Below are 25,668 nucleotides of genomic sequence, written 5' to 3' on the forward strand. Positions count from 1 at the left end.
AAAAAAAATGCTGCTGGCTATCAATACTGATATGGTGATGTGTGAGGAACAAAAGGATGGAAATGAAAATGATCAACCGACAGAGGGGCGAATTCAAAGACATCCTGAAAATCAAAGGGAACAAATGTCCATTTTGCCGACATTTCATTGCAGCAACTCTAAATTGTATTCAGTAGTTTGTATGTCCCCCCATGTGCTTGCATGCATGCCTGACAATGTCCTAATGAGACAACAGATGGTGTCCTAGGGGATCTCCTCCTAGATCTGGACCAGGGCATCACTGAGCTCCTGGACAGGCTGAGATGCAACCTGGTGGCGTCGGATGGTGCAAAGCATAATGTCCCAGAGGTGTACTGAGGTCAGGTGAGCATGGGGGTCAGTCATTGGTATCAATTCCTTCATCTTCCAAGAACTGCCTGCATCCTCTCATCACATGAGGCCGGGCATGGTCGTGCACCAGCATAGGGTCTGACAATGAGTCCAAGGATGTCATCCCGATACCCAATGGCAGTCAAGGTGCCATTGTCTAGCCTGTAGAGGTCTGCGTGTCCCTCCATGGATATGCCTCCCCAGACCATCACTGAGCCACCACCAAAGCGGTCATGCTGAACAATGTTACAGGCAGCATAACGTTCTCTACTGCTTCTCCAGCCCCTTTCATGTCTGTCTCATGTGCTCAGGGTGAACCTGCTCTCATCTGTGAAAAGCACAGTGCACCAATTCTGGTATTCTATGGCAAATGCCAATTGAGCTCCACGGTGCCAGGTGGGCAGTGAGCACAGGGCCCACTAGAGGATGTCAGGCCTTCAGGCCACCATCATGAAGTCTGTTTCTGAAGCTCTCCTAGAGTAACTGCCTGTCTGTGTGCTGGAATCTCATCCATGCCCTTGAGACTGTCAGCGGCCTCCCTCTATCTGTTAAACCTATCATTCCTGTTTTGGGGGTCGTCTCATTGTTGCCCCCCCTCTAGTGCACCAAAGCAGCTGAAACTGATGAACAAGCCCCTCTGCTCCTTCACTGACCAGATTGATAGCCCAGAAGTTTCATTGACCTGATGCTATACTCGGATTAAAAAGGGTTCCTTTAGTTTTTTGAGCAGTATATACAGTATATATATAGTGGCCAGCAGAGGGCGCTCCAGCTGTCCAACCCCAACACAGAACAACAACAACAACAACAACATTTATTTCTATAGCACATTTTCATACAAAAACTAGCTCAAAGTGCTTTACATAATGAGGAAAAGAAAAATAAAAGACAAAATAAATTAAAATAAGACAACATTAGTTAACATAGAAAGGAGTAAGGTCCGATGGCCAGGGTGGACAGAAAAAACAAAAAAATAAAAAACTCCAGAGAGCTGGAGAAAAAAATAAAATCTGTAGGGGTTCCAGGCCACGAGACCACCCAGTCCCCTCTGGGCATTCTACCTAACATAAATGAAATAGTCCTCTTTGTAGTTAGGGTTCTCACGGAGTCACTTGATGCTGATGGTCATACAGACTTCTGGCTTTTAATCCATCCATCATTGTTGGAACATCATGGTGCTTTGGGTAGATGGTGGTGGCGCAAGGACACCGGAAAAGGAAACAGAAGAGAGAGTAGGGGTAGAAGCAGACACAGCACCCCTTTATTATAGTGGGGAAGCGCTTTTCTTTTGCTCCCCACGGTAGCACAGTTCCCAAGCACCAAAACACAATGCAGGCCAGTCCTTTCTTTTCTTCGTTTTTTCTTCCTCATTCTGCCTCCACTCCTCCTGTGGCAAGCTTCATCCTCTTCCTCCTGACTCTGACTCCCCCAGTGAAGCGAGGCGGCTCCTTTTCTGCTGTTTCTGGGAGTGCTCCAGGTGGCTCATTAGCCAGATCTTGGATCACTCCCAGGTGTGGTGAAAGCCCAATGTAGCAGAGCTTTGTCACCTCCACAGCTCCCCCTGGTGGCATCCACAGAACCCAACAGGGCTGCTGCTAACTCCCATGAAGCTCTGTGGGAATACAAGGTGCAGCTGCAACCCAGTGAGGCTTGCCATCTAGCACTCCAGGGGAGGCAGTGTCCTGTGCAGGTCTGCTCCCCCAGTCATTCCATTATATTCGCCTATCTCTCTGTTATATAAAAAAATCTTGGGACAAGACGAGATTTTTTCAGAGAGATAATTTCAAGTCCCACGAGATGAGACTTTGTGCCAAGAGATGAATTGAAAATCTAACAGGTCCAAGCAGGGGCAGAAATAAAAGACAAACAGTAGAAGAAGAAAAGACAAAGAGTAGAAGACAAAGTAGAACGTCGTAAAGTGGTCCAAAAACATTGGGGCGATACACATGCAGAGCAGGTTAGATAGAGATTATGAAAGTACTAAAATTCGAAAGTCTCAAAAAACTGATAGCAAAGATCTGATTAGCGCTAACAAATGGAAATTATTACTCAGTGAAATAACGGAACAGTGAAAAGACATTGAATATATGGACATACTGTAGGTGATATGACAGAAGTCTGTAGATATTGGTCAGCTTCGAAGTTTAAGTCGGAGACTTGTAGATCATCCAATTTGTGTTGCCATCAGGGAACAGTAGGGTTTCTACACAATGAAGAGGCCTAACTGCGAGAGTTAAAAGATTTGTTGTTTGGTGAAAATGAAATCCACAAACACTAGAAGCAAAATATCCAAATGTACAATAATCTGTTCGTGTTTGCATCATACAATGCTCAAAATGTAGATTTTTACGATTCAGGACCATACACCAGCTATGAGAATCTGTGGTCCCGCAACAATTAAAGCTACTACAAGTTTAATTTCAAAGAAACCACAATTCAGTCAGTTTATATTTATGATCACGGAGAAGTGATGCAACAAATAATCGAAAGAGTTAAATGATCGTACATATTAGAAATTTTACAGCCAATAATGGATACAAATCCATACATCCAAAAGTATCACACTTTACATGAAATTTATCTGAAAAACACGGACAAACAAGTTTTCTTGGATTTCTATATGAATCTGAAAGATCATGGACGCATGTATAATAAACCAACATGTGATGAATTGTCAGCGATAATAGTTTCGAAAGACGGAGATATCAAAGCCAGAGATGATATTCATGTTTATCCAAAAGCAAAGCACGATTCGTCGCAAGTGGCAGATCTGGGAAATGACGAGGGCGTAGGGCCCACACAAGGGTTGCCAAGTGAAGCTAGCAGGGGGCAGAGCCACCTAGTATATATAATATGATGAAAAAATGAATGAAATTCGATCAAAAACCAAAGCATTTGACAAAAGGCAGTGTTGCAATGAGGATTTATATACACAAAATGGTGACAGGATGTTTTTTTGCAGGAAATTAAGTCAATACAGAAAGGCGGAAGTGATGTCATCATAGCGGGACCGGAAGTAATGTCATAATGGCGGAGCCGCAAGTGACATCATCATGAGGAACCGGAAGTGATGTCATCACTGTAGGTCAGAAACAGAATTGATGTGGAGCGGCCATTTTGAGATACTGCAAGTACTGAAGGTAAGTGCGTGGAATTGTTATTTGTCTTCTTTGGGTCTGGTAAAAAAGAGAGAGAGGTGTTTGTACTCAAAATGAACCCTTCATCTCGTGGCAGATCACTCACCTTAGGGCCTGTTGGCTGCCTCCTAAGTGCACATGTGTGACGATATACATATGTACGTGTTCTTATGGGAAATATCCGTTCCTCCAGAATGTTAAATGAAGAACATGTAAACGCAATACAGAATTTTTCTGTGTGCTCATCAGGACTTTGTCAGAAATTGACGCCAAGGAAGAGCTGCATGTGGCATTTTTTTTGATGCCAGCCAGCAGTGAAAGCCTGTGTCGATGATCTGATTCGTTGCAACGCACAGAAAAATGCTTAGCGTTTGATCCGCATTCACCTGACACTACAGATGGCAGACAAATGCTCAGTTCAGACGTCCATGTGGACAGGAGCTAAGAGTAAGGATGTGGTGATGCAGGTAAGGGGTCTGTGGCCGTGCAGTCCTGTGGGGCTCAGGCTGGTGGGTGCAGGTGGGCACTGCGGGAGGCTCAATGGGGAGGTGAGCTGATTGCCTGTTTACACAAGCAGGGGTGATTGACTCAGCTGTTCTTCATCAGAAGTATAAGGGGATCCTGAGCAGGTGACAAAAAGAATGAGGTAGCAAGAAAAAGAAAGAGAGGGAGAAGCTGATGGGTCTTTATGAGAAGAGTGATGTGCTTAAACGGACCTGTGGTGCAGGTGGAGTAGTCATTTCTATTTGGAAACGGGCACAGCGGTGGAGCCTGCTGCTGAATTCTGTGACAGCGGACGAGATGTTTAACTGCTACAACCCTGCGGGTACCAACAGGGTGAGGAGAGGAATCTGAGCTGTTGAGCCGGCGAGAGGGAAGTTGCTGGAAAGGCGTTCCAGGAACGAGACCCCAGGCTGCAGGAGTTGCTGTGAACTTTGCTAGGCTTCCCGTTCAAGTTTCCTGAGTGGAGAGGTTTGGCACTGCGGATGGATTTTATTACTTTCGATTCTTAGTGAAGTCTTTCAAACTCAATATTTATGAATTGTAGAGGCACTGGTTTTATGGATTATTTATTGAGGAAGAATTGCAGTGTGTCGTATCTATCTATCTATCTATCTATCTATCTATCTATCTATCTATCTATCTATCTATCTATCTATCTATCTATCTATCTATCTATCTATCTATCTATCTATCTATCTATCTATCTATCTATTGAACACTGGTTCAAATAGGTGGCACAAAGCACTTGTGAAGCTACAGTCTTGCACGTTTATATGTCCTCATTGTCTTAGCCATCCCATGCATGACTAGTGATGTCAAGTTTCATGGAGCTGATGAACTTGAAGTCGAGAGGAGACTTCTTACACAGCATATCAGTAGAGCACTCAGGCAGGCCAGGACATGAAGAAGAGAACATTTTAACATCTGGCTTCCCCATAAGTGTTAATCTTAAGTTGAAAGACTGGTTTTCACTCCATCTGCTGGCTTTGTTCTGTCATAATTACGGCACACGTCATGCCAACTGCTTTGTTGACAGGTAGCTGAGGTTTTTTCAGTTTCATTTCTTCAGAAGCAGCACCTGCGTTATTCAGATGGGATTTCCATTCACAATGGCAGCAGCAGCTCATCTGCCTCTGTTTCTTGATCGGTGCACCTGCTCGCTGTGTAAGGAGGTCCTGAAGGAGCCGGTCACCATCCCGTGTGGACACAGCTACTGCATGGGCTGTATTAATGATTGCTGGAACCAGACGGATAACGAGGGGGGCTACAGCTGTCCTCAGTGCTGGAGAACATTTATTGTGAAGCCAGAGCTGAACAGAAACGCTGTGTTTGCAGAACTAATAGAGAACGTGAAGGAGGTGACCACTAATGGTGGCACATTTCAGAGTTACGCCGGACCTGCTGATGTGCTCTGTGACGTTTGTCCAGGTAGAAAACGGAAAGCTTCAAAGACCTGCCTGACCTGCATGGTCTCCTACTGTGAGACTCACATGCTGCCCCACAGGGAGTTTCCGGCCTACAAGAGACACAAAGTAGAAAAGGAGGCTGGAAATCTTGAAGAGAAACTCTGCGCAAAACACCACAGAGTTCTGGAGATCTTCTGTAGGACCAACAAGAGCTGCATCTGCTTACTGTGTGCTGCGACCGAACACAAGTACCACGAAACGGTGACAGCTGAGGAGGAGAGAGCTGGGAGACAGGTGAGGAAGGACTGGGAATGGGGAGAAGGTGTGAGGTGCTGTGGTGTCCTTTCAGGATTTTTACACTGAGAACGCTGTCTGCTTTTTATGAGCTACATCCAGACAGTCAGGTTTCCAATTGTCAGAGCACTTTCTTATTTTTTGAAACAAGTTAGAAAACGTATGCGCTATGTAACGTCCTGGTTGTGCTCAGGGATTGGGCTTTGAAAAAAGAAGTGTTTTTTAATTTTTTTAATCTTAATTCATCAAAGCGACGGAGATTACCTTTAAGCTTATTACGTACTATATGTTGCGTCCTTTTTTTCCCCTCCTGGAATGCTTCAGTTTGAATAAAAAAGTGCTACGCAGGTCCCTACTAAAGTGTCTCCTGTCACGTCAATGTAACAAATTATTTTGCTGTGTAACGAAAGCAAAAAAAAAAGTTTGTTGGCAATTTATTTCTTCTAAATTTTCAATGTGAAAATATGTGTGAGAACTAACAGCAGCACAATAATATCAAATCAAACATCGGAGTTATGTACAGTCTTCACTACCTCATATTTAAATGCACAGTAGACACATTAGGGATGTCATTGGTAAGATTATGAAGCCAGCACCGTGACGTCACCTTATTGGCGTCCACCTCTCGTTCATTCCCTGGCTGATGGCTAGAAGCCAGTGAGGCCATTGGAGATCACGAACGAAGAGTTTGGTGAGAAAGGCTGAAGATCCCATTGAGCAGCTGAAGAGGAGAGGCGCTGAGCTGGCTGAGCTTTCACGGACAGGCGACCACATCTGCTTCCCCAGTGGCGACACCTGAAGCCCAGACAGTCAGTTTGCACATCCCGCGCGGAGCTCCTTTATCTGAACTGCAAGTACCAAGTGGCTAACTGTGGGTCTAACTGCAAGACGCAATACCTGTGACACAGGTCGGGGTAATGCCCACAACGTCAGTCACGAAACGCCGTTTGAGTCGGATAAGCTCCCCACAACCCTAAAGTTAACTGTAGTGTAACGGGGCCCTAATGTTAGTCATAGTCTAATGTGATGGGTGTTTCATGACTGATGTTGTGGGTGTTTTGTGATGTTGGGGGCATTACATGACTGACCTCATAGGTACTGCAGTCTGCAATTTCACTCTTTTGAGTGGCTGTTGACCGGAGTGTCTGCCACGAGGGGGCAGCATAACCCCTTAACAACGGGTTTTAGTAGATGGGAGACGCATCCGAGCGACACTGTGCCCACGCAGCCCTCAGCTGCTGCTCACGGGTATTCGGCAGTCTGCCGCCTCCTAAGGAGCGGGTCATTCTGAGGCCCGGACCCTGAGTTCACTGGAGTGTCATAAACACCAATGAGGTGTGAGGTGTAAGTCGTGCAAAAAGCACAACAGCAAGCAAAGAACTGCAGGCAAACTGCAAAGTACGAATGGTGGACGATTTTGCACTCCCAATGCCAAGCCTGAGTCCCCTTTGTCGCAGCTAACTGATCAAGTTTGTATCTGCAGCGTGTCATGGTGGGCTTGTTAAAGGGTTCACCACTACGAGGTAAACAGAATGAAGTAAAGAACGTTTATTTTCCTTCAGGCGTAAATGCAACTCGTAAGCCTTCTCAGGCAGGACCCCAATCCTTGCTATATCGATTTCTGGACCACTCCGCTCCCTTAGAGATCACTTGCCTAATTACTGTATTGGCCTTCTCACTGAAAACACTTTCAAAAGACAGATACCACCACATCTCCCCCTTTAAGATCAAAGGTGCGGCATCAGTAACACATTTCTAGTCTTAGCAGTTTCTTAATCACCAAACTCGGGCCCAGATACTCACCCTCTTAGTTCAAAACTCAATACAGGATTACATTGTGAAGTTGTGTCGGGGGTTTGGGGTACTGCAATGCCCCCTACAAGCCACACCAGTAATGAGAAGGCAAACATGGAATCTTTATAAATGAAAATATTTATTTACAGAAAAATACAAAGAGGACAAAAGTCAAAAAGAGTTGCCTGAAGCAGAGAATCCCGTAACAAACAATGTCCCAATAAACAATAATAATAATAATAATAACATAAAAAACACCAGCAAGGGGAGAGAAAATCCAGAATTCCACAAAGCCCAAAATTAAACAGCAAATCAGCAAAGCCAAGGAGCTGCATGGGACTGGCGGTGTTCCTCAGCCTTTGTAGGACTGATGGCAGTCCCTTGATGGTGAACCACCCACAAAACACCTGGAACATAGAAAAACATACCTTGATGTAAAGAAACTAAATGAACAAAAATATGAATGTAGACATTAAACACAACAGACACCAAGGGGACATTTGGACCCCAGCAAGGGTTGGACCCCATGGCTCAGACGTAACAGCTCTGTTTTGTGGTCTAACTGGAGCTTTGAGGGTTACTTCTGGAAGCAAAGCCTAATTTGGAGTTTTGAAAGTCAAACAGGAATCGTATCAACCTCCCTTTCTCTTCATTCCTTCCCCTTCACCTGATGTTTATTGTCGTTCACAAAGAAGAATATGGCTTTTGTTCTTTGTTTAATGAGAGATCCAAATTCTCTTCCACGCACTTTCTCTTAATTTCTATTTTTTCTTCCTTTAATTTTCACCCTCCATCTTCCCCATAACTTTAATCCCTCAACGCAGCCCTCACTCTGGTGGTCTGTTTCTCCTTTATCTCCACTCCAGGCCCTCTGCTGCCACACAAGATGTTCTTTCCTTCCTCGTCCTCCTTCTGTCATTTTCTTTCTGATAATCAGCTGCTCCCCTCAATTTTGTCTCCACACAGAACCACTTGCAATACACAAAGCACGGAGTAGAAAAGAAAATTGAGAAGAAAGAGAAGAAACTGGAGGAGATAAAAGAGACGGGGTTGAGGGTTCAGGTGGGTCTCCTGTCCTGATCTGATGTGCTTGTGAAGCCGAGCAAGAGCTGAAGATCACATTAAGGGTGCTGTGAGACGGGGGGGGGGGGGGGGGAGAAATTCATAGAAAGATTTGCCTACGGCACACTAAGCGGTTAAAAATAAATTTGTAGAGGATTTGAATAAAACCGTTGATAGTCATGTTGAAGTTTTAGACCCTTGAATAGAATTTAAAGCACTCTGAAGAATTAGGGTTGACCTACAAAGACAAAGCCGATACTTCATTTGAATCCAATTGATGGCATCTTTACTTTTCTACATTCGAGGTGTGATGCTGCAGCCCTTTGTTGTGCTCCTATGCCAGCCGTTCTCAACACCTCCATGACCCATGGCTCCTGTAAAGTCCATTTGGCAGCAACGCATTTCTGTCTTTTTCCTCATCAGAGATCTGCAGAGAGAGAAGTGCAGGAATACGAGAAGACCTTTGAGTCTTTAATGCGGCTGAAATCAGAAATCACCAACCTGATTAGAGATTACGAGTTGAAGGAACTGAGTAAGACTGAAGTGCTCGTCCAGGGATTAGTGAAAGAAATTGAGGTGCTAAAGTGGAGACGCGCCGAGATGGTCGAGCTTTTACAGACAGATGACCACATCCACTTCCTCCAGGTGAGATGGTCAATCTATTGGACTCGTCTTCCTCTGTCATGATGCCCTTCATATTCCTTTCCTCTTGTAGAAATTCTCATCTCTCTGTGCCCCTGTGGAAGATGGAGCTGCACCCACCATCACGGTTAACACCGACGTTCTTCCTGAGACAATGAAGAAGAACCTGTGTGATCTGAAGAAACATCTGGAGGAGATGAGCAGCTGGGTGTGTGTAAAGACCCCTGAGATGGGTGGGCTGGGTGTCCCTAAGTGAGAGACCATGAGGTGACAGAAGCAGTGGTCCTGCTCATTCTGCACACTTGAGACTCCCAAGGTGTTGAGCCTCCAGTTTGTAAAATCTGAGGAGTAGAAAAGGAATTTTAAAATGTGTTATGTTGTGTTATGTGTTAAGCTTGATAAAACAAAATGTCAAGGGGTATTCTATTATTTCTTATATGATGAAGGGTATGGTTATGTGTGCCTGTGTAATAGAAAAAGGGAGTGTGGAGTTTGGAGCAAACACTGTGTGTGGAACGAGCGATAAGGAGACAAGTGTGTGAGAAAGATAGATAAGCGTTTGTGGTTATTCCAGATTTGTTAAGTAAAGCTTTCCTGTTGTTCATCATCCCATATAAGAGGTATAACAGAAGATAAGAAGATACAACATAATGTAAGTTTGCCTTTATTTTGTTGAGTTTAGATGTTTTAAATGGAATGTTTTCATGATTTGCTATCCCAAAAGTGCAAGCCCGGCTCCAGCTAAGCACCCCCCAAACATGTCAAGCCCCCCAATGCTGTCAGGCTTGGCAGTGAGGGAGTGGAGTAAGACGACAAGGCAAATCGCCCTCAGGCAGCATTTTGGAAAGCAATGTGAAGAGTGGAATCATCAGGTCACGAGTGATGGAGGACAAAAGAGACAGAATTGGCTGAGTTTTAGAGCCAGTTTTAATGTAAGCCCATTTGAGTGATGCCTGTATTCGGAACAGACTCTTGAGCAAAGTATTTCAAGTCTACCATTTCAGTTGTGTTTCCATGTTGATCATTAAGTTTGGCTTTGGCGCACCTGTGTCTCCTTCTTCTTCTTTCAGCTGCTCCCGTTAGGGGTTGCCACAGTGGATCATCTTCTTCCATATCTTTCTGTCCTCTCCATCTTGTTCTGTTACACCCATCACCTGCATGTCCTCTCTCACCACATCCATAAACCTTTACTTAGGCCTTCCTCTTTTCCTTTTCCCTGGCAGCTCTATCCTTAGCATTCTTCTCCCAATATACCCAGTATCTCTCCTCTGCACATATCCAAACCATTTAATCTCGCCTCTCTGACTTTGTCTCCCAACCATCCAACTTGAGCTGACCCTCTAATGTCCTCATTTCTAATCCTGTCCATCCTCGTCACACGCAATGCAGATCTTAACATCTTTAACTCTGCCACCTCCAGCTCTGTCTCCTGCTTTCTGATAAGCGCCACCGTCTCCAGCCTATATAACATAGCAGGTCTCACTGCCATCCTGTAGACCTTCCCTTTCACTCTTGCCGATACTCGTCTGTCACAAATCATTCCTGACACTCTTCTCCACCCTGCCTGCACTCTCTTCTTCACCTCTCTTCCACAGTCCCCATTACTCTGTACTGTTGATCCCAAGTATTTAAACTCATCCACCTTCGCCAACTCTACTCCCTCATCCTCACCAATCCACTGAACTCCCTCTCATTCATACACATGTATTCTGTCTTGTTCCTACAGACCTTCATTCCTCTCCTCTCATATCTCCCCCTCTCCAGGGTCTCCTCAACCTGCTCCCTACTCTCTCTACAGATCACAATGTCATCAGCAAACATCACAGTCCACGGGGACTCCTGTCTAATCTCGTCTGTCAACCTGTCCATCACCATTGCAAATAAGAAAGGGCTCAGAGCCGATCCCTGATGTAATCCCACCTCCGTCACTCCTACCGCAGACCTCACCACAGTCACACTTCCCTCGTACATATCCTGTACAACTCTTACGTACATCTCTGTCACTCCCAACATCCTAATACAATACCACAGCTCCTCTTAGTCACCCTGTCATATGCTTTCTCCAGGTCCACAAAGACGCAATCCAACTCCTTCTGGCCTTCTCTAAACTTCTCCATCAACATCCTCAGAGTAAACATCGCATCTGTGGTGCTCTTTCTTGGCATGAAACCATCCTGCTGCTCACTAATCATCACCTCACTTCTTAACTGAGCTTCCACTATTCCTTCCCATAACTTCATGCTGTGGCTCATCAGTTTGAACCCCCTGTAGTTACTGCAGTCCTGCACATCCCCCTTACTCTTAAATATCGGCACCAGTACACTTCTTCTCCACTCCTCAGGCATCCTCTCACTTTAAAAGATTCCATTAAACAATCAGGTTAAAAACTCCACTGCCGTCTCTCCTAAGCACCTCCATGCTTCCATAGGTATGTCATCTGGACCAACGGCCTTTCCATTCTTCATCCTCTTCATCGCTGTCCTTACTTCCTCCTTGCTATTCCGTTGCACTTCCTGATTCACTATCTCCACATCATCCAACCTCTTCTCTCTCTCGTTCTCTTCATCCATCAGCCTCTCAAAGTACTCTTTCCATCTACTCAACACACTCTCCTCACTTATGAGTATGTTTCCATCTTTATCCTTTATCACCCTAACTTGCTGCACATCTTTCCCAGCTCTGTCCCTCTATCTCACCCACTGGTCCTTTTCTCCCTTCTTAGTGTCCAACCTCTCATACAACTCATCATACGCCTTTTCTTTAGCCTTCGCCACCTCTCTCTTCACCTTGCCCCTTATCTCCTTGTATTCTTGTCTACTTTCTTCCTCTCTCTGACTATCCCTCTTCTTCTTTGCCATCCTCTTCCTCTGTATACTCTCCTGTATTTCCTCATTCCACCACCAGGTTTCATTTTCCTCCTTCCTCTTTCCAGATGTCACGCCAAGCACCCTTCTTGCTGTCACCCTTACTACCATCTGCTGTAGTTGCCCAACTGTCTGGTGACTCTTCACTGCCACCCAGTGCCTGTCTCACCTCCTCCCTAAACTCAACCTTGCAGTCTTCCTTTTCAACTTCCACCATTTGATCTTTGACTCTGCCCTCACTCTCTTCCTCTTCTTAATCTGCAACGTCATCCTACAGACCACCATTCTATGCTGCTTAACTACACTTTCCCCTGCCACCACTTTGCAGTCTTCAATCTCCTTCAGAGCAACTCTTCTGCATAAGATGTCATCTACCTGTGTGCATCTTCTTCCACTCTTGTACGTCACCCTATGTTCCTCCCTCTTCTTAAAATACATATTCACCACAGCCATGTCCATCCTTTTGGCAAAATCCACTACACTCTGACCTTCTTCATTCCTCTCCTTGACACCATTCCTACCCATCACCTCCCCATCTCCTCTGTTCCCTTTACCAACATGTCCATTGAAATCTGCTCCAATCACCACTTTCTGTCCCTTGGGTACACTGTTCATCACTTCATCCAACTCACTCCAAAAATTTTCTTTCTTATCCATTGCAAACCCAACTTGCAGTGCATAAGCACTAACAACATTCATCATCACACCTCCAATTTCCAGCTTCATAGTCCTCACTTCGCCTGATACTCTTTTCACCTTTAAAGCACTCTTGACATACTGTTCCTTCAGAATAACTCCTACTCCATTTCTCCTCCCATCCATACCATGATAGAACAATTTGAATCCACCTCCGAACCACCTGGCCTTACTCCCCTTCCATTTAGTCTCTTCACACACAATATATCAACCTTCCTTCTCTCCATCATATCTGCTAACTCTCTCCCCTTACCAGTCATACTGTCCACATTCAAAGTTCCTACCCTCAGTTCCACTCTCTTTACCTTCCTCCTCTTCTCCTGCCTCCGGACACGTCTCCCCCCTCTTCTTCTCCTTCTTCTCCTTTGGCCAACAGTAGCCCAATTTCCGCCAGCACCCTGTTGACTAACAGTACTGGTGGCAGTTGTTGTTTACCTGGGGCTCGAGCGATCCGGTATGGAGATTTGTATTGTTGTCCGCATATTGATTTGGCAAAATTTTACACAGGATGCCCTTCCTGACGTAACCCTCTCCATTTATCTGGGCTTGGGACCGGCACAAAGAAACACACTGGTTTGTGCATCCCCTGTGGCTTGGTTGCACCTGTGTCTCCTACGTTGGAGGAAAATAAAGAAGAACACCCTGTTTGCTCATCTCATTTAAGTTAATATAGCTTAGAATTACCCGTTTGTTGGTATTGCAGGCTATCTCCAGCTACCTTGACACAATTCTTAAGTGTCACATTAACACACATAAATCATGTTAAAGCAAACACTTGAATGAAGTTGACTTAACTGAAAACAGAGATGTTTTATGTACCATTATGTTGCATAAAGCTCCATCCCTTTTGTTGCATTGTAGTCCAAGGCAAAACCTGCTAAGAAACCAAACTTAACTAGTGAGGCAAAATGTAAAAGTTATAAAATGAAAACATCCTCTGGTAAGAGAGCAGAATTAAAAGAGCATAATAAAGAGTTCAGTTAATGATGAACAGCACGAGAACAGAGTGCAGTGACATCCTCACACACGCATCTAATCACATCGGCAGCATCGCCTGTCTGCAGTCTCCTCATCTCATTTGGATGTTTTTATTCACCCATATCGATACAGTGCCTTTAAAAAAACGAAATAAACTTTTTCATACATTTTCATTGAATAAATAAAAGATAATTTTTAAAAATTATAAACTTGAAAGATGTGGGAACAATGTTTTTTAAAAAAAGAGAGATAGAGTCAAAAGAGTAGAAACATCTGTAAGCAGAGAGATATCTAAGTGATAAATGCATTAAACTAGGGAAAGGGGAAAAAAAAACATATTTATGGACTTTTCTTTGGCATTTTCAAAAATGTTAGCCAAGGTTTTGAACACAATAAAAGTGAATTATTAAATTTGTCAAAAATGAGGTGATGCTACTTTAGCTTTATGAACAATAAAAATGGACTTCCATAAAGATACAAACAGATATGATCCAGCAATACTCCACAAACATCTTGTTATATTTACATTGATATTTTTCCTAACCAGTCCCTTAACATTTGTTCAGAAATAATATTTCTATATCAATTTTCCTTACAAATGTAGCTTAAATTGCTCTACAAAAAAAATATAGTTACAAAAGAAAATTGAAGGCATTATAAAAGTAAATAAGAAGCAAATGGAGAGGTCCTTGTCCCTTTTAATAAATACATCACATAGTCAAATGGCCAGGGAGAAGGACAAACTTGCAGCTGTCAAGGAGGCTGGAGATAATAAACCTCTGGGGGTCCGAGGCAAAAGCTCGCTCAGCCCCCTCTGGCCATCCCAACATACGCATGATCGTGTGAACTTTTCTTCTCTCCAGCATCACAGGCAGTTGGAGTTGACTTAGCAAATTGCAGAGATGTTGGGCACCACTGCAATAAACTAGATAAAGAAAACATAAAAAAACAGCAGAAGTTACTGCCTAGTGCAAATCTGACAAACTGTGCATTTTTATAAATCTATTACAACCAATACAAGTCATTAAAAAAGTCAAATTAGAAAAGTCATCTTGTTGAAGGTTTTCAAAATGTTTGACATTTATAGTCTGGCACTTCTCTCTTGGCAAAGCATTCCAGATTTTTGTTGGCATGAGTACAGAAAGCTGCCTCACCAGTTGTTCTGCTTGACCTTGGGGTAAAAAGCAAAGCAATGTTTGAGAAGCTAAGAGTAAACCAAGAAACGTAGGGGTGCAGACCCTCGAAAATACAGGCAGGGTCTACAATACTCAAAGCCTTATGTATAATTAATAGGACTTTGAAATCAGTCCTGCATGAGACTGGCAGCCAGTGCAATGAGACTGAGACAGTTTTCAGAAGTTGGGGGAATGAAACAAAAAGCAGGCACAGAAGATCCAGAACAGAGATTCAGATGGAGGATTCTGGAGGTGCCGGGCAGGAGGGCCACCCACTACATCAACACGACACACACCTGTACTTCCTTCTTGTTTAACTGTTGCCCCATAGCACGGCTGGACTCTCCCACCTCACTATAACCGTTAAAACGATAAACCCAGGAGATAAACAGTGTTCATGACCTTAGTTCAAACATTAATAAAGTGTACTCTTACTTTTTTGTTCTGCCTCTTTTCTTGGTACACCTGTAGAGCAATCATTACCGATGTAAACCATCACAATAGATAAAGGTCTGCTTACAGTAAAGTCTAACTAATAATACTATTTTATAATAGTCCTTCATAACAATGGAGCTTTTGGGTACACGGGTCCATAGGTGATAGAAAAAGAACATTTTCACATTTGGCTTCCCCATAAGTTTTAATCATAAGCTGAAAGCCTACGTTTCACTCCATCTACTGGCTTTGCCCTGTCATAATTACAGAACACATCATGCAAACCAGTTTGTCGACTTTCCTTGAAGGCAGTCGAGTTTCTTTCACTTTCGTTTCTTCAGAAGCAGCACCTGCGTTGTTCAGACAGGATCTCCATTAACGATGGCAGCAGTTCCCCTGTCCCTGTCTGCTGATCAGTACTCCTGCTTACTGTGCAAGGAGGTCCTGAAGGAGCCGGTCACCATCCTGTGTGGACACAGCTACTGTATGTGCTGTATTAATGATTGCTGGGACCAGACGGATACAGAGGGGGACTACAGCTGTCCTCAGTGCAAAAAAACATTTAACGTGAGGCCCGAGCTGAACAGAAACATCATATTGGCAGAACTGATCGAGAAACTGAAGGAGGTGACAGCTCATGCGGGCCCGTCTCAGAGTTACGCTGGACCTGACGATGTGCCCTGTGACATTTGTCCAAGGAGAAAACGGAAAGCTTCAAAGACCTGCCTAACCTGCATGGCCTCCTACTGCGACACTCACCTGCAACCCCACTTGGAGTTTCCGGCCTTCAAGAGACACAAAATAAACGAGGTGACTGGAAAACTTGAAGAGAAACTCTGTGGAAAACACCAGAAAGTTCTGGAGATCTTCTGTAAGACCGACAAGACCTGCATCTGTCTATTGTGTGCGGCAACTGAACATAAGAATCACAAGACGGTGACACTTGATGAAGAGAGAGCTTGGAAACTGGTGAGGAGTGGACTGGGAATGGGGAGGGTTAACTGGGAAAAGCAGAAGGGTCCAGGCCCGTGAGTGAGGTGCTTTTGTGACCTTTCAGGACTGACTGGAAAGAATTTTAACATGGAGAACGCTCTTTACGCTTTGTGAGATACAGCCAGGCAGTCAGGTTTTCAATAGTCAGAGCACTTTCTTATTTTTTTAAACGAATTAGAAAACATATGTATGTTGGAACGTTGTGGGGGCACTCATGGGTTGAGTTTTTTTAATTTTTTATTCTCCTTAATCAAAGAGATGGAGATTACATTTACTGTATGTGTATTACATGTGCAGTGTCCTTTCTCCTTCCTAGAATGCTTCAGTTTGAGCCCCTACTAAAATGACTCCTATCATGTCAATGATAATAAAACAAATTTAAAAAAATGTTTTGTGACAATTTATTATGTGACAAAGTGTTGATTATGATGTCCAGGGTGGCACGGCGGCGAAGTGTTAGCGCTGCTGCCTCGCAGTAAGGAGGCCTGGGTGTTCGCTTCCTGGGTTCTCCCTGCGTGGAGTTTGCATGTTCTCCCCGTGTCTGTGTGGGTTTCCTCCCACAGTCCAGAGACATGCAGGTTAGGTGCATTGGCGATCCTAAATTGTCCCTAGTGTGTGCTTGGTGTGTGTGTGTGTGTGTGCCCTGCAGTGGTCTGGTGCCCTGCCCAGGATTTGTTCCTGCCTTGTGCCCTGTGTTGGTGGGATTGGCTCCAGCGGAACCCCGTGACCCTGTAGTTAGGATGTAGCGGTTGGAAAATGACTGATGATGTCCAGAGTGTATTTCAGTTCTCTTTTAAGACGGTCAATACTACGTATTTGCGCTGAAGGACTTTTTTTGTTTTTTATTTTTGTCAGTTTGTATCGGGTACTTGTTGTCATTTCTCAGAGAATCAAGCTTCAGTCTGTCATGCCCGCTTGTGCTGGAAGCCTTTAAATGATTGAGGGGGTGCTACATCCTGTTTTCATGTAATGTGGGCACAGATAAAAAAAATAAAAAAACATAAAAAGTCAATTCTCAGCCGTGTCCAGTTCTCCTAAAATAATTGGAGTAATTGGCTGCACTTTATTGAAATACAGTCACCTAGCAAGAGTAAAGCTGCATTTATTAACCATAAGCAGTGACACTCCATTAACACACAACTCACCTGTGATTCCTAAATTAGACTGACAATGGTCATGTCTTGATGGCCGAGTCAAACTGTGATTCATTTATTTTGAGGCAAAGTAGCCTTGACAGACATGATGGTGCAGGACGTGGCAGCTGGCTTGTTGGTGAGGTCACTGGCTGAACCCTCAGTGTTTCATTTGGCCTCCACAATTCATTGTAACTGCAATCACATCATTACATGTGCCAAGGGGTAGCAGCTACCCACTCAGACACTGGCGCCTTATGCCTTCATAGCTCTATAACCCCAAAACTCTCACTTGTGGAGCACAGACAGATGTTCTGGAATGCAGGGGGTCATGATGCTTCAGGAGGGAGAGGCTGCTCTACCAGCCAATGAAGTTCTTCACAATTGTGATAGCATATGTATGAGGTTGATTAGCATGCTTTATCAGGCATGTTCACGTATGTTTACAAGGGATGATTGTAACTTAAAATGGGTAAATTACATAGAAATGTGTGTACACCAGGGTTTAAAAATCAGTTTTATTTTTGCAACATGCATTTTCCTGTTTTTGGGTGTCTGCATAGTTTCATGATCAATATCCGATTTATAAATGAGGCCCCTGGTGTCCTCTTATTCCTTTACCTTTCCTCATTCTGCTTCTATCCTTTTCCGTGTAATTCTTCTATTTTCCATCTCTGCCCGTTGTTCAGATGTCTTTCCCCCATTTTGTCTCCACACAGAGTCGCTTGGAAAAGAGAAGGTCTAAAATAAACAACAGGATTAGGGAGAAAGAGACGACACTGAAGAAGATGAAGCAGAAGTTAGAGGGGATTCAGGTGAGTCTCATGTCCTGTTCACAGGTCAGACATTTTTACGTTAATATAAAATCATTTATGTCTATGATATCAAAATCCAAAGTAAAATGTACAATGTTAAATGTAGAATTTTAACATACTTAGCTCCCCTCAATATTTCTTGCCAAGTAATTTAGAAAATATTGCTCCCTTTTATACATTTAATACATGAAGGCATGCCAGTCACATGCCAGCAGGAATGAAAAATCAAAAAGGAGATCTCCTTAATATCTCACTGGTTTCTCTTAGACAGCAATGAGATCAGAAAGAAATATAATGGAGACATCTTCTGTTGTGTTATGCCTCTCAGATTTTTCTACCGAGGACAAAATACCACAGTAGTCTCCCAAGTGTCTTCCCTCGAGTTTCAGCAGAGAGCTCAACAAAAGTCACACAAGGGGCTCAGATTTTCCAAGCATTGTCTTGACATTTTATTTTGTGATTTAAAATTATTTGCATTGTGTGCTCAGTTATAGATGGTGAAATGTATGGACAGCTGTTTGTGGTAAAAAAAAACATTTTACTATGCTTACAAAATTACTGTCTTTGCTTCTGAATAATACTATTAGTTGGTCTTATGTATATTGCAGTGCTCCATTTAGATCATAAGTCATTCCGGAAACATAAGGCAGACAATATGACATTAGACTTCAAACCCTGAGGCTATGTGTTTAAATCCCACTGCTGACACCATGTAACTATGAGCAAGTCACTTTATCTGCCTCTGGTACTATTAGATAATCAAAAGAACTGTAACCAATAATATATCAGACCTTGTAAATCACCTTATTTAAAAAAATCAGACCAATAATAAGTAAAAAATATGAAGTTTTGAAAGAGATTAAAACAAGACTAGAAAGAGACCTCACAAAAAGTAACTTGCTTTTCAACCCGTATTCTCCAATTTGACGCCTTTTACCTCATTTGCATCTCATTTCTCCTTTTGGTCTAAAGCTATTTATCTTAAGGAATTTTAGGAGAAGCATCTGTGCATCTGTGTTTGTTTTCAAGTCCCTGAATGGTTCAGCCCCCTTCTATCTTACTGATCTCTGCAGTCACTGAGGTCCTTTGACCAGAAGTTATTGGTTGTGCCGACATCCAGACTTAAGCTCAGAGGAGGCCGTGTTTTTGCAGTAGCTGCCCCTAAGCTTTGGAAGAGTTTACCTTTCTATATTAGGTCGACACCAACTTCGGTAATGTCTGCAGGAGGGTGTGGTCTGGAAACGGAAGTGGGCGGGGCTATAGCTGGGCTTCTCTTTTGGTGGTCTGTGGAAGATGGAGAAAAAATAAGGCAGGTAATATGACATTAAACTTCAATCCCTGAGGTTTTGTGTTTAAATCCCACTGCTGACACCATGTAACTATGAGCAAGTCACTTCATCTGCCTCTGGCACTATTAGATCAACAAAATTGTAATCAATAATAAATCAGATATTGTAAGTCACCTTAGTTAAAGAAATCAGACCAATAATAAGTAAAAAATATGAAGTCTTGAAAGAGATTAAAACAAGACTAGAAAGAGACCTCACAAAAAGTAACTTGCTTTTCAACCCGTATTCTCCAATTTGACGCCTTTTACCTCATTTGCATCTCATTTCTCCTTTTGGTCTAAACTTTCTAAAGCTATTTATCTTAAGGAATTTTAGGAGAAGCATCTGTGACTGGGCTTCTCTTCTTGTGATCTGTGGAAGAGGGAGGAAAAGCATTAGTGCAGTCCTTCAACCCCTGACTCTACTTCTTATACTCCGTTATGCCCTAAGACTGTTTTCGATGTGCGCGTGTGTGACAATATATGTATATTATTATATTATATACTAGCTGTTCCCCGTGGCTCCGACTGTGTAGTAGTAAAATAGGACAAACTTTACAAATCAATAAACAAAAAGGTATTGCTAGCTAAGCGGAGGCAAGTTACGCTCCAAAACGCAGAAGTAGACCCTACTCTTGAAATCATGTTTCCCCCTCCCCTCGGCCCTCAGCCTCTGTCTCGGATTAGCACAAATATATCACTCCTGAAAGCGAACTATGATTCTTAGTGCGATGAGAGAAGTCGCAACATCAACTGGAATGTTCAAGCAAATTTTAGAGAAAACAAAAAATGATCTAAATCTGTTAAGTAGTTCTCTCGTTCGCTAGCTAAGTGGATGTAAGATACGTCCCGAGGTGGGCGCGTGAGTGAGGTGGGCCCCGTTCCCCTCCCCTCGGCCCTCTGCGTCTCTCTCGGATTCGCAGAACTAAGTCAGTGCCACAAGCAAACTCTGATACTTAGTGCAATGAGAGAAGTCGCAAAATCAACTGGAATGTTCAGCCAAATCACAGAAAAAATCTGTTAAGTAGTTTGCTCCTGAAAGTGGACAGACAGACAGATGCTAGATTTTATATTTATAGAGATATATGTAATGATGTATTTATGGAAGCTGTAGAGCACTTTGGTCAACTACTTCTGTTGTTTTTAAATGTGGTCCATAAATAAAATGAACTTGACTTGACTTGACTTTCCTCACTCATTATCCTTTCTCTCCATGCAGACTCCTGTCCGCTCACTCTGGACGCAAACACAAAAAACAACTGGCTTCATCTGTTTGCAAGGACAAAAACGGTGACACATATGGAGACACTGACCCCGTTTTTTGATCATCCTGAAAGATTTGACTTTTGGCCACAAGTCCTCTGCAGTGAGGCTCTGGGTGGGACTCACTACTATTGGGAGGTCGAGTGGAGTGGAGAGGAGACTCACATCGGAGTCGCGTACAAAGCAATCCACAGGAGCGGGAAGAGTCAGGAGAGTCGCCTTGGATTCAATGACAAGTCCTGGTGTTTGTCCTGCTCTCGATCCGGTTACTCCATATGGCACAACAGCATAAACACTCAAATCAGTGCCTCCTACTGTCAAAGAATAGGGGTGTACCTGAACTGTCCCGCTGGCTCTCTGTCATTTTATAGGGTCTCAGACACAATGACCCTCCTGCACACATTCAACGCCTTCTTTACTGAGCCACTCTATCCAGGGTTTTGGGTTGGAAAAAAGTCCAGTGTGACAATCTGCCCTCTGAACCCATGTGTCCAGTGACCGGGGTGGTCTGCAGGCCAGTCTGGTGACCGGTATGGTCTCAAGTCTTGTGTCACACAGACTTGTCTTGTTATTCTGCAGTGATGAAGAAGATGATTCTGCAGAGTTCATCTGAGGTCTCATTCCCAATACCTCACACAGACACACACACACAGAGCTACTAGCTGTCTTCCCATTCCTCCTCCCAGAGTGACCCTTCACCCTTCAAAGTCCTGCTGATCAAGAAAACAAAGAGAAGAGATATCTGTGAGCCACCTTCCATTCGGTAGACGTCAGAGAGAAAACTCCTCATCTTTAGGTGACCCTTTTGCTCTTAGTCTTTGTTCAACAAAATCAGTGGACACACAGTGGCGCTCTCTTGACGGTTTATAATTTCGATTTCAGTCTGCAGTACAACAGTCAAGAAAACTATGGGGACAAATGTGACATAGGACTCGAGTCCCTGCCACCCAGAAGAAGAAATCCTAAATATTAAATAGTGAGACTTTAATGTGACACAGTAGTTAGCACTGCTGCTTGACAGCTCCAGGATTCAAATCTCACATCCAGCTTGAACACCATCTTTGAGGGATTTCCATGTTGTCCGTATGTATTTTTATATCGATACTCTTGGTTAACTTTCCAGGTCCCAAAGTCCGGTGTTTTAGGTGAGCTGGAGCTTCACAGCTGTCACTTTATGGGTGTGTGATGAGCTGGCATCTCAGGGAAGGTTTTTCCTTCCTTGTGATCAGGGTAGGCTCCAGCTTCCTCTGATCCTTCACATCATGGGTGTATTTAGCGGCTTCTTGTTTTGTGGATTTGGATTGCAGCATTAAGCACTGGGACTCGATTACTCTTACCTGCCTTTTGTCTTACTGTGTTTTGTTTTTATGCCTTTTCACCATGTTGTGGTTGATTTTATGGGTTTTAAGCTAAATATCATTATTTATGAACATTATCATTTACCTTGTCCTTAAGCCTGAGGTTTTTGCAGATTTGCTTCTCCATTGATGGACATTTTTCACATTTTTATATAATTTCTGACATTTAAGTTATTTTGAACTTTAAAACCCGTTGTCTGTTTTTTGGCCCGATTAGACCAAAGGCTGCCTGTCATGTCTCCCCCAGGGCTCCTCCCATGTTTTAGGTCCCTTCTGTTCATATTTAATTCTTTGATTTGTGATGTTTATGTGTGTCATTCTTTATTTTTAGTCTTGGCTCTGTTTACAGGCTGCCTGTGTTATGTTCCATGTGTTTTGTGGATGGCCCCCCACAAGAGGTGGGACCACCTGCCAATCACCAGCAGGAACTGCCCTCCACCCTATAAATCTCCCATAGTTCCTTGCAGGTCATTATGAACGTGACTGACAGTTTTGTGTCTGCTGTGTTTATTGTGATTACAAACTTTTTGAGGTCTTATTGTGGTTTTGATTTTGCCTTTGGATTTTATTTTGGTGACATGGGATTCACCTGGAATTGCCTTGCTGCCAGTTTATTGATGCCATCTGTGCTCTTCGGAGCTTCTTAGTGAGGCAGAGCATTTTCATTTTTAAAGACTCAGTGTGTGCCCTTATGACTAGCCAGGGTCTGAAGGTGATAGCCCCCTCTAGTGGCCATGTTTTAAAGTGCTTTTGGAACGTATTGTGAAGCTGGGATGTCAGGCTGCCAGGGGTGAGGCCTAATCTCAGAGACGGAAAGGAATGAATTACACTTAGTTTTGTTCCTGTACTTGGGTAGATTTTGTAGGTAAGTGCACTTTTTAAAAGTAGTTTTAATTGTAAATACTTTTACTCTTTAAAAATGTTATTTATTTAGGAACAAGCTTACCGCGTTGCATTTCCAGGGCAGTTCATTATGAAGTGCAATTAATTGGCTCTGCTCCAAATCCAGAGTTCACATATCTGGGTTACTTCAATGATGTGTGCCGTTAGTGTAATAAGCTAAGATGAGTGTGCTCAATGACGTTTTAATAATAATAATAATAATAATAAGTTGCATTTATAGAGCGCCTTTCACAAACCCAAGGTTGCTTTACATACAGAGGAAAAAAGAATCACAAAGGAGGTAAAAGTTTGTTGAAGAGGAAAGTTTTGAGTTGAGATTTAAAGGTGGAGACATACTAATCTATATATATATAAAATTCTTTTCGCGTTTGAAACGGAAATTACGTATGACCACGTAATATGGAAATTACGTATGACCACAGAAGGAATTAATCACTTCGTTTGTGGACGCCATTTTTATATCGTCTTTATGAATTATTATTATTCGTGTGAGCTATTTTACTGATATTGAAAAGAAGTAAACACAAACACGCCGATCTATCCCATAGAAGTGCGTCCCACGTCCCAACCCTCCTCTCTGGGCTACAACGCTGAGCCGTCTACCGCAAGGCATGTTCTGACAGAGAACGTTTTATTTATTCATCCACGTGACTGTAGCAGAAACTGCCACATTGTAAGTTTTTTTTAGTTGGCAGTACTTGATAGTAGAAGAGATGAGGAAAACAGCTTTGCATCTTCCTACTTTTTAACTGCGGCGAGCTGTAAGCAATGTGCATGAGAACAAAGTGGACGCTGGGAGGCGAAGAATGTCGGGCTGCTCCACGGGGTCGAGAGCTTCGCAGTTTTGGGCCGTGTCCTCTCTTCTCACACTGTTTGTGACACTTCAAGTGCCCCGTCGGCTCTAGGGAGAGTGGAAATCTTTGCGAATGAATGAGTGTAATCAGCGCCATCGAAGCAGGACTCTGTTTGTAAATTACTCTGCACTACTACTTACTGTCCCTTGAGGTGAGCTCGGGTCACTAAAACCCTGCAACATTCAAGGTTCCTTTTGTGATTAATTATTTTAAGAAGTAAATCACAGGCACGTAGTGCAAGGTGTCAGGCAGAAATTTGGACGATCACATAGATAATGTAATTTCTATACCACAGCAGTCGTGTAACGCCTTTCACAAGTGATTTACTACCGAGAGATAACCCAAATACATTTTACCTGCTATTAGTACTACTTACCTGTTGTGTTATAGCGCTCAATATATCTTTACTTCTTAAATGTTAATGTTTTACTGTTTAATAACTTACAGACTACATTGTATTTTTTTCCCTTGCACTCAGTGAGTGAAGCCACTGGGTAATCAACTAGTAATATTTACAATAATTAATAACATACTAAATAATACAGGAGAATGACTGATTTCAAACTCCTATCAGCATGGCACACATGTAGTAATAAGAAAATGTTGACTTGTTTTCAAACGTTTAAGTCTCACCCTGGTGAGGGAGAGTATGAGACAAGTTGCAGCTGATGAAGGACTCAGTTTAATAGAATTAGGCAATAAATAAAACAGTTTGAAACCACTGAGGCTGCTGTGCTCTTTATTTGGAAAACTGACAAAGCTGATCATGGGCAGAACTCGAGCAAACGTTTGAACAAAAATATGGGGACGAAAAATAAATTAAAAAGGTTCAAAAGAAGGAGTCAGGGGTGGTGGCAAAGCGGACTGTGCTAATAACAGAGTGCTGTCTCATGGAATTTACCTTAACAAGTCATTCTTGAGGCTCAGCAAAGGTTCCAGTCAAAAATGTTCACCTTTCTTGAGCTTACAAAGAAATCAACAAGAAACAAAAGCCAGGCCATCGTTAATGATCTTACATACTGTAGAAAGTTACTAGGAAAGTTGGAAACTTTAAGTACTATAACATATCACATGGCCAACCCATTGCCATTTCAAGGTGTATCTGGCAGTAATGCTTTGCTGTGTAATAGAAATATATATGAATATACACTGTAAGAAATGTCAGTAAATTTAACGGTAAAAATGCTGTTAATGGTGAAAGTAAAATACCTTTTCTGAAAAAGGAAAGTTACCTTATGATCTACTAAAAACAATGTATTTCATTATTTTTTACAGCCAAGTTCTATTAAATCGAAAATTTGCTACATACTGTTTACTGATACATTACAGTTACATTAAAAATTCTCTGTTATATTTACAGTGTAAAACTGTTAAACAGCGAAGGTAAACAACTGTAAAAACGGTAGAGCGCTGCTTCAGTAACACCGATGTTACGATATTTGCATAAGGACACGCCCCCTATTACCATATTGTGCCTGATGTCCCGCCTACCTTTGTACAGGAGGGGAAAAAAACGAACACAGCAGACTAATTTTTCCCTGCGTGCTGAAGGTTTCTGAGGTTCTGGACGCTGATTTCTGGTGGGTAGTATTTGATAAGCTGGCATACCTGTAAGGACACCAAACACCACAAAGGCAAACTTTATTTTTCCACCAGACAATGTGCC

The 25,668-nt window shown here is 42.9% G+C and overlaps 2 protein-coding genes across 2 annotated transcripts in view; both read left to right on the forward strand.

The window, feature by feature from the left end:
- The first annotated feature begins 5,062 nt into the window (after window positions 1-5,062).
- LOC127529901 (E3 ubiquitin/ISG15 ligase TRIM25-like) lies at window positions 5,063-9,625 on the forward strand. Its single transcript, XM_051935164.1, has 4 exons — window positions 5,063-5,710; window positions 8,471-8,566; window positions 8,990-9,211; window positions 9,282-9,625. The coding sequence occupies exons 1-4, from the start codon at window positions 5,102-5,104 to the stop codon at window positions 9,462-9,464; spliced, it is 1,110 nt and encodes a 369-aa protein (XP_051791124.1). The 5' UTR covers window positions 5,063-5,101; the 3' UTR covers window positions 9,465-9,625.
- Window positions 9,626-15,715: 6,090 nt separating this feature from the next.
- Window positions 15,716-25,668, forward strand: part of LOC114661662 (tripartite motif-containing protein 16-like) — a 38,508-nt gene continuing 28,555 nt past the window's right edge. The window contains exon 1 of the mRNA XM_051935151.1: window positions 15,716-16,166. Within this exon, the coding sequence (XP_051791111.1) occupies window positions 15,738-16,166 (429 nt within the window). The 5' untranslated portion in view covers window positions 15,716-15,737. The remainder of the gene's footprint in view (window positions 16,167-25,668) is intronic.

The sequence above is a fragment of the Erpetoichthys calabaricus genome, chromosome 12, assembly GCF_900747795.2.
Source record: "Erpetoichthys calabaricus chromosome 12, fErpCal1.3, whole genome shotgun sequence".
NCBI classification, from domain to species: Eukaryota; Metazoa; Chordata; class Cladistia; order Polypteriformes; family Polypteridae; genus Erpetoichthys; species Erpetoichthys calabaricus.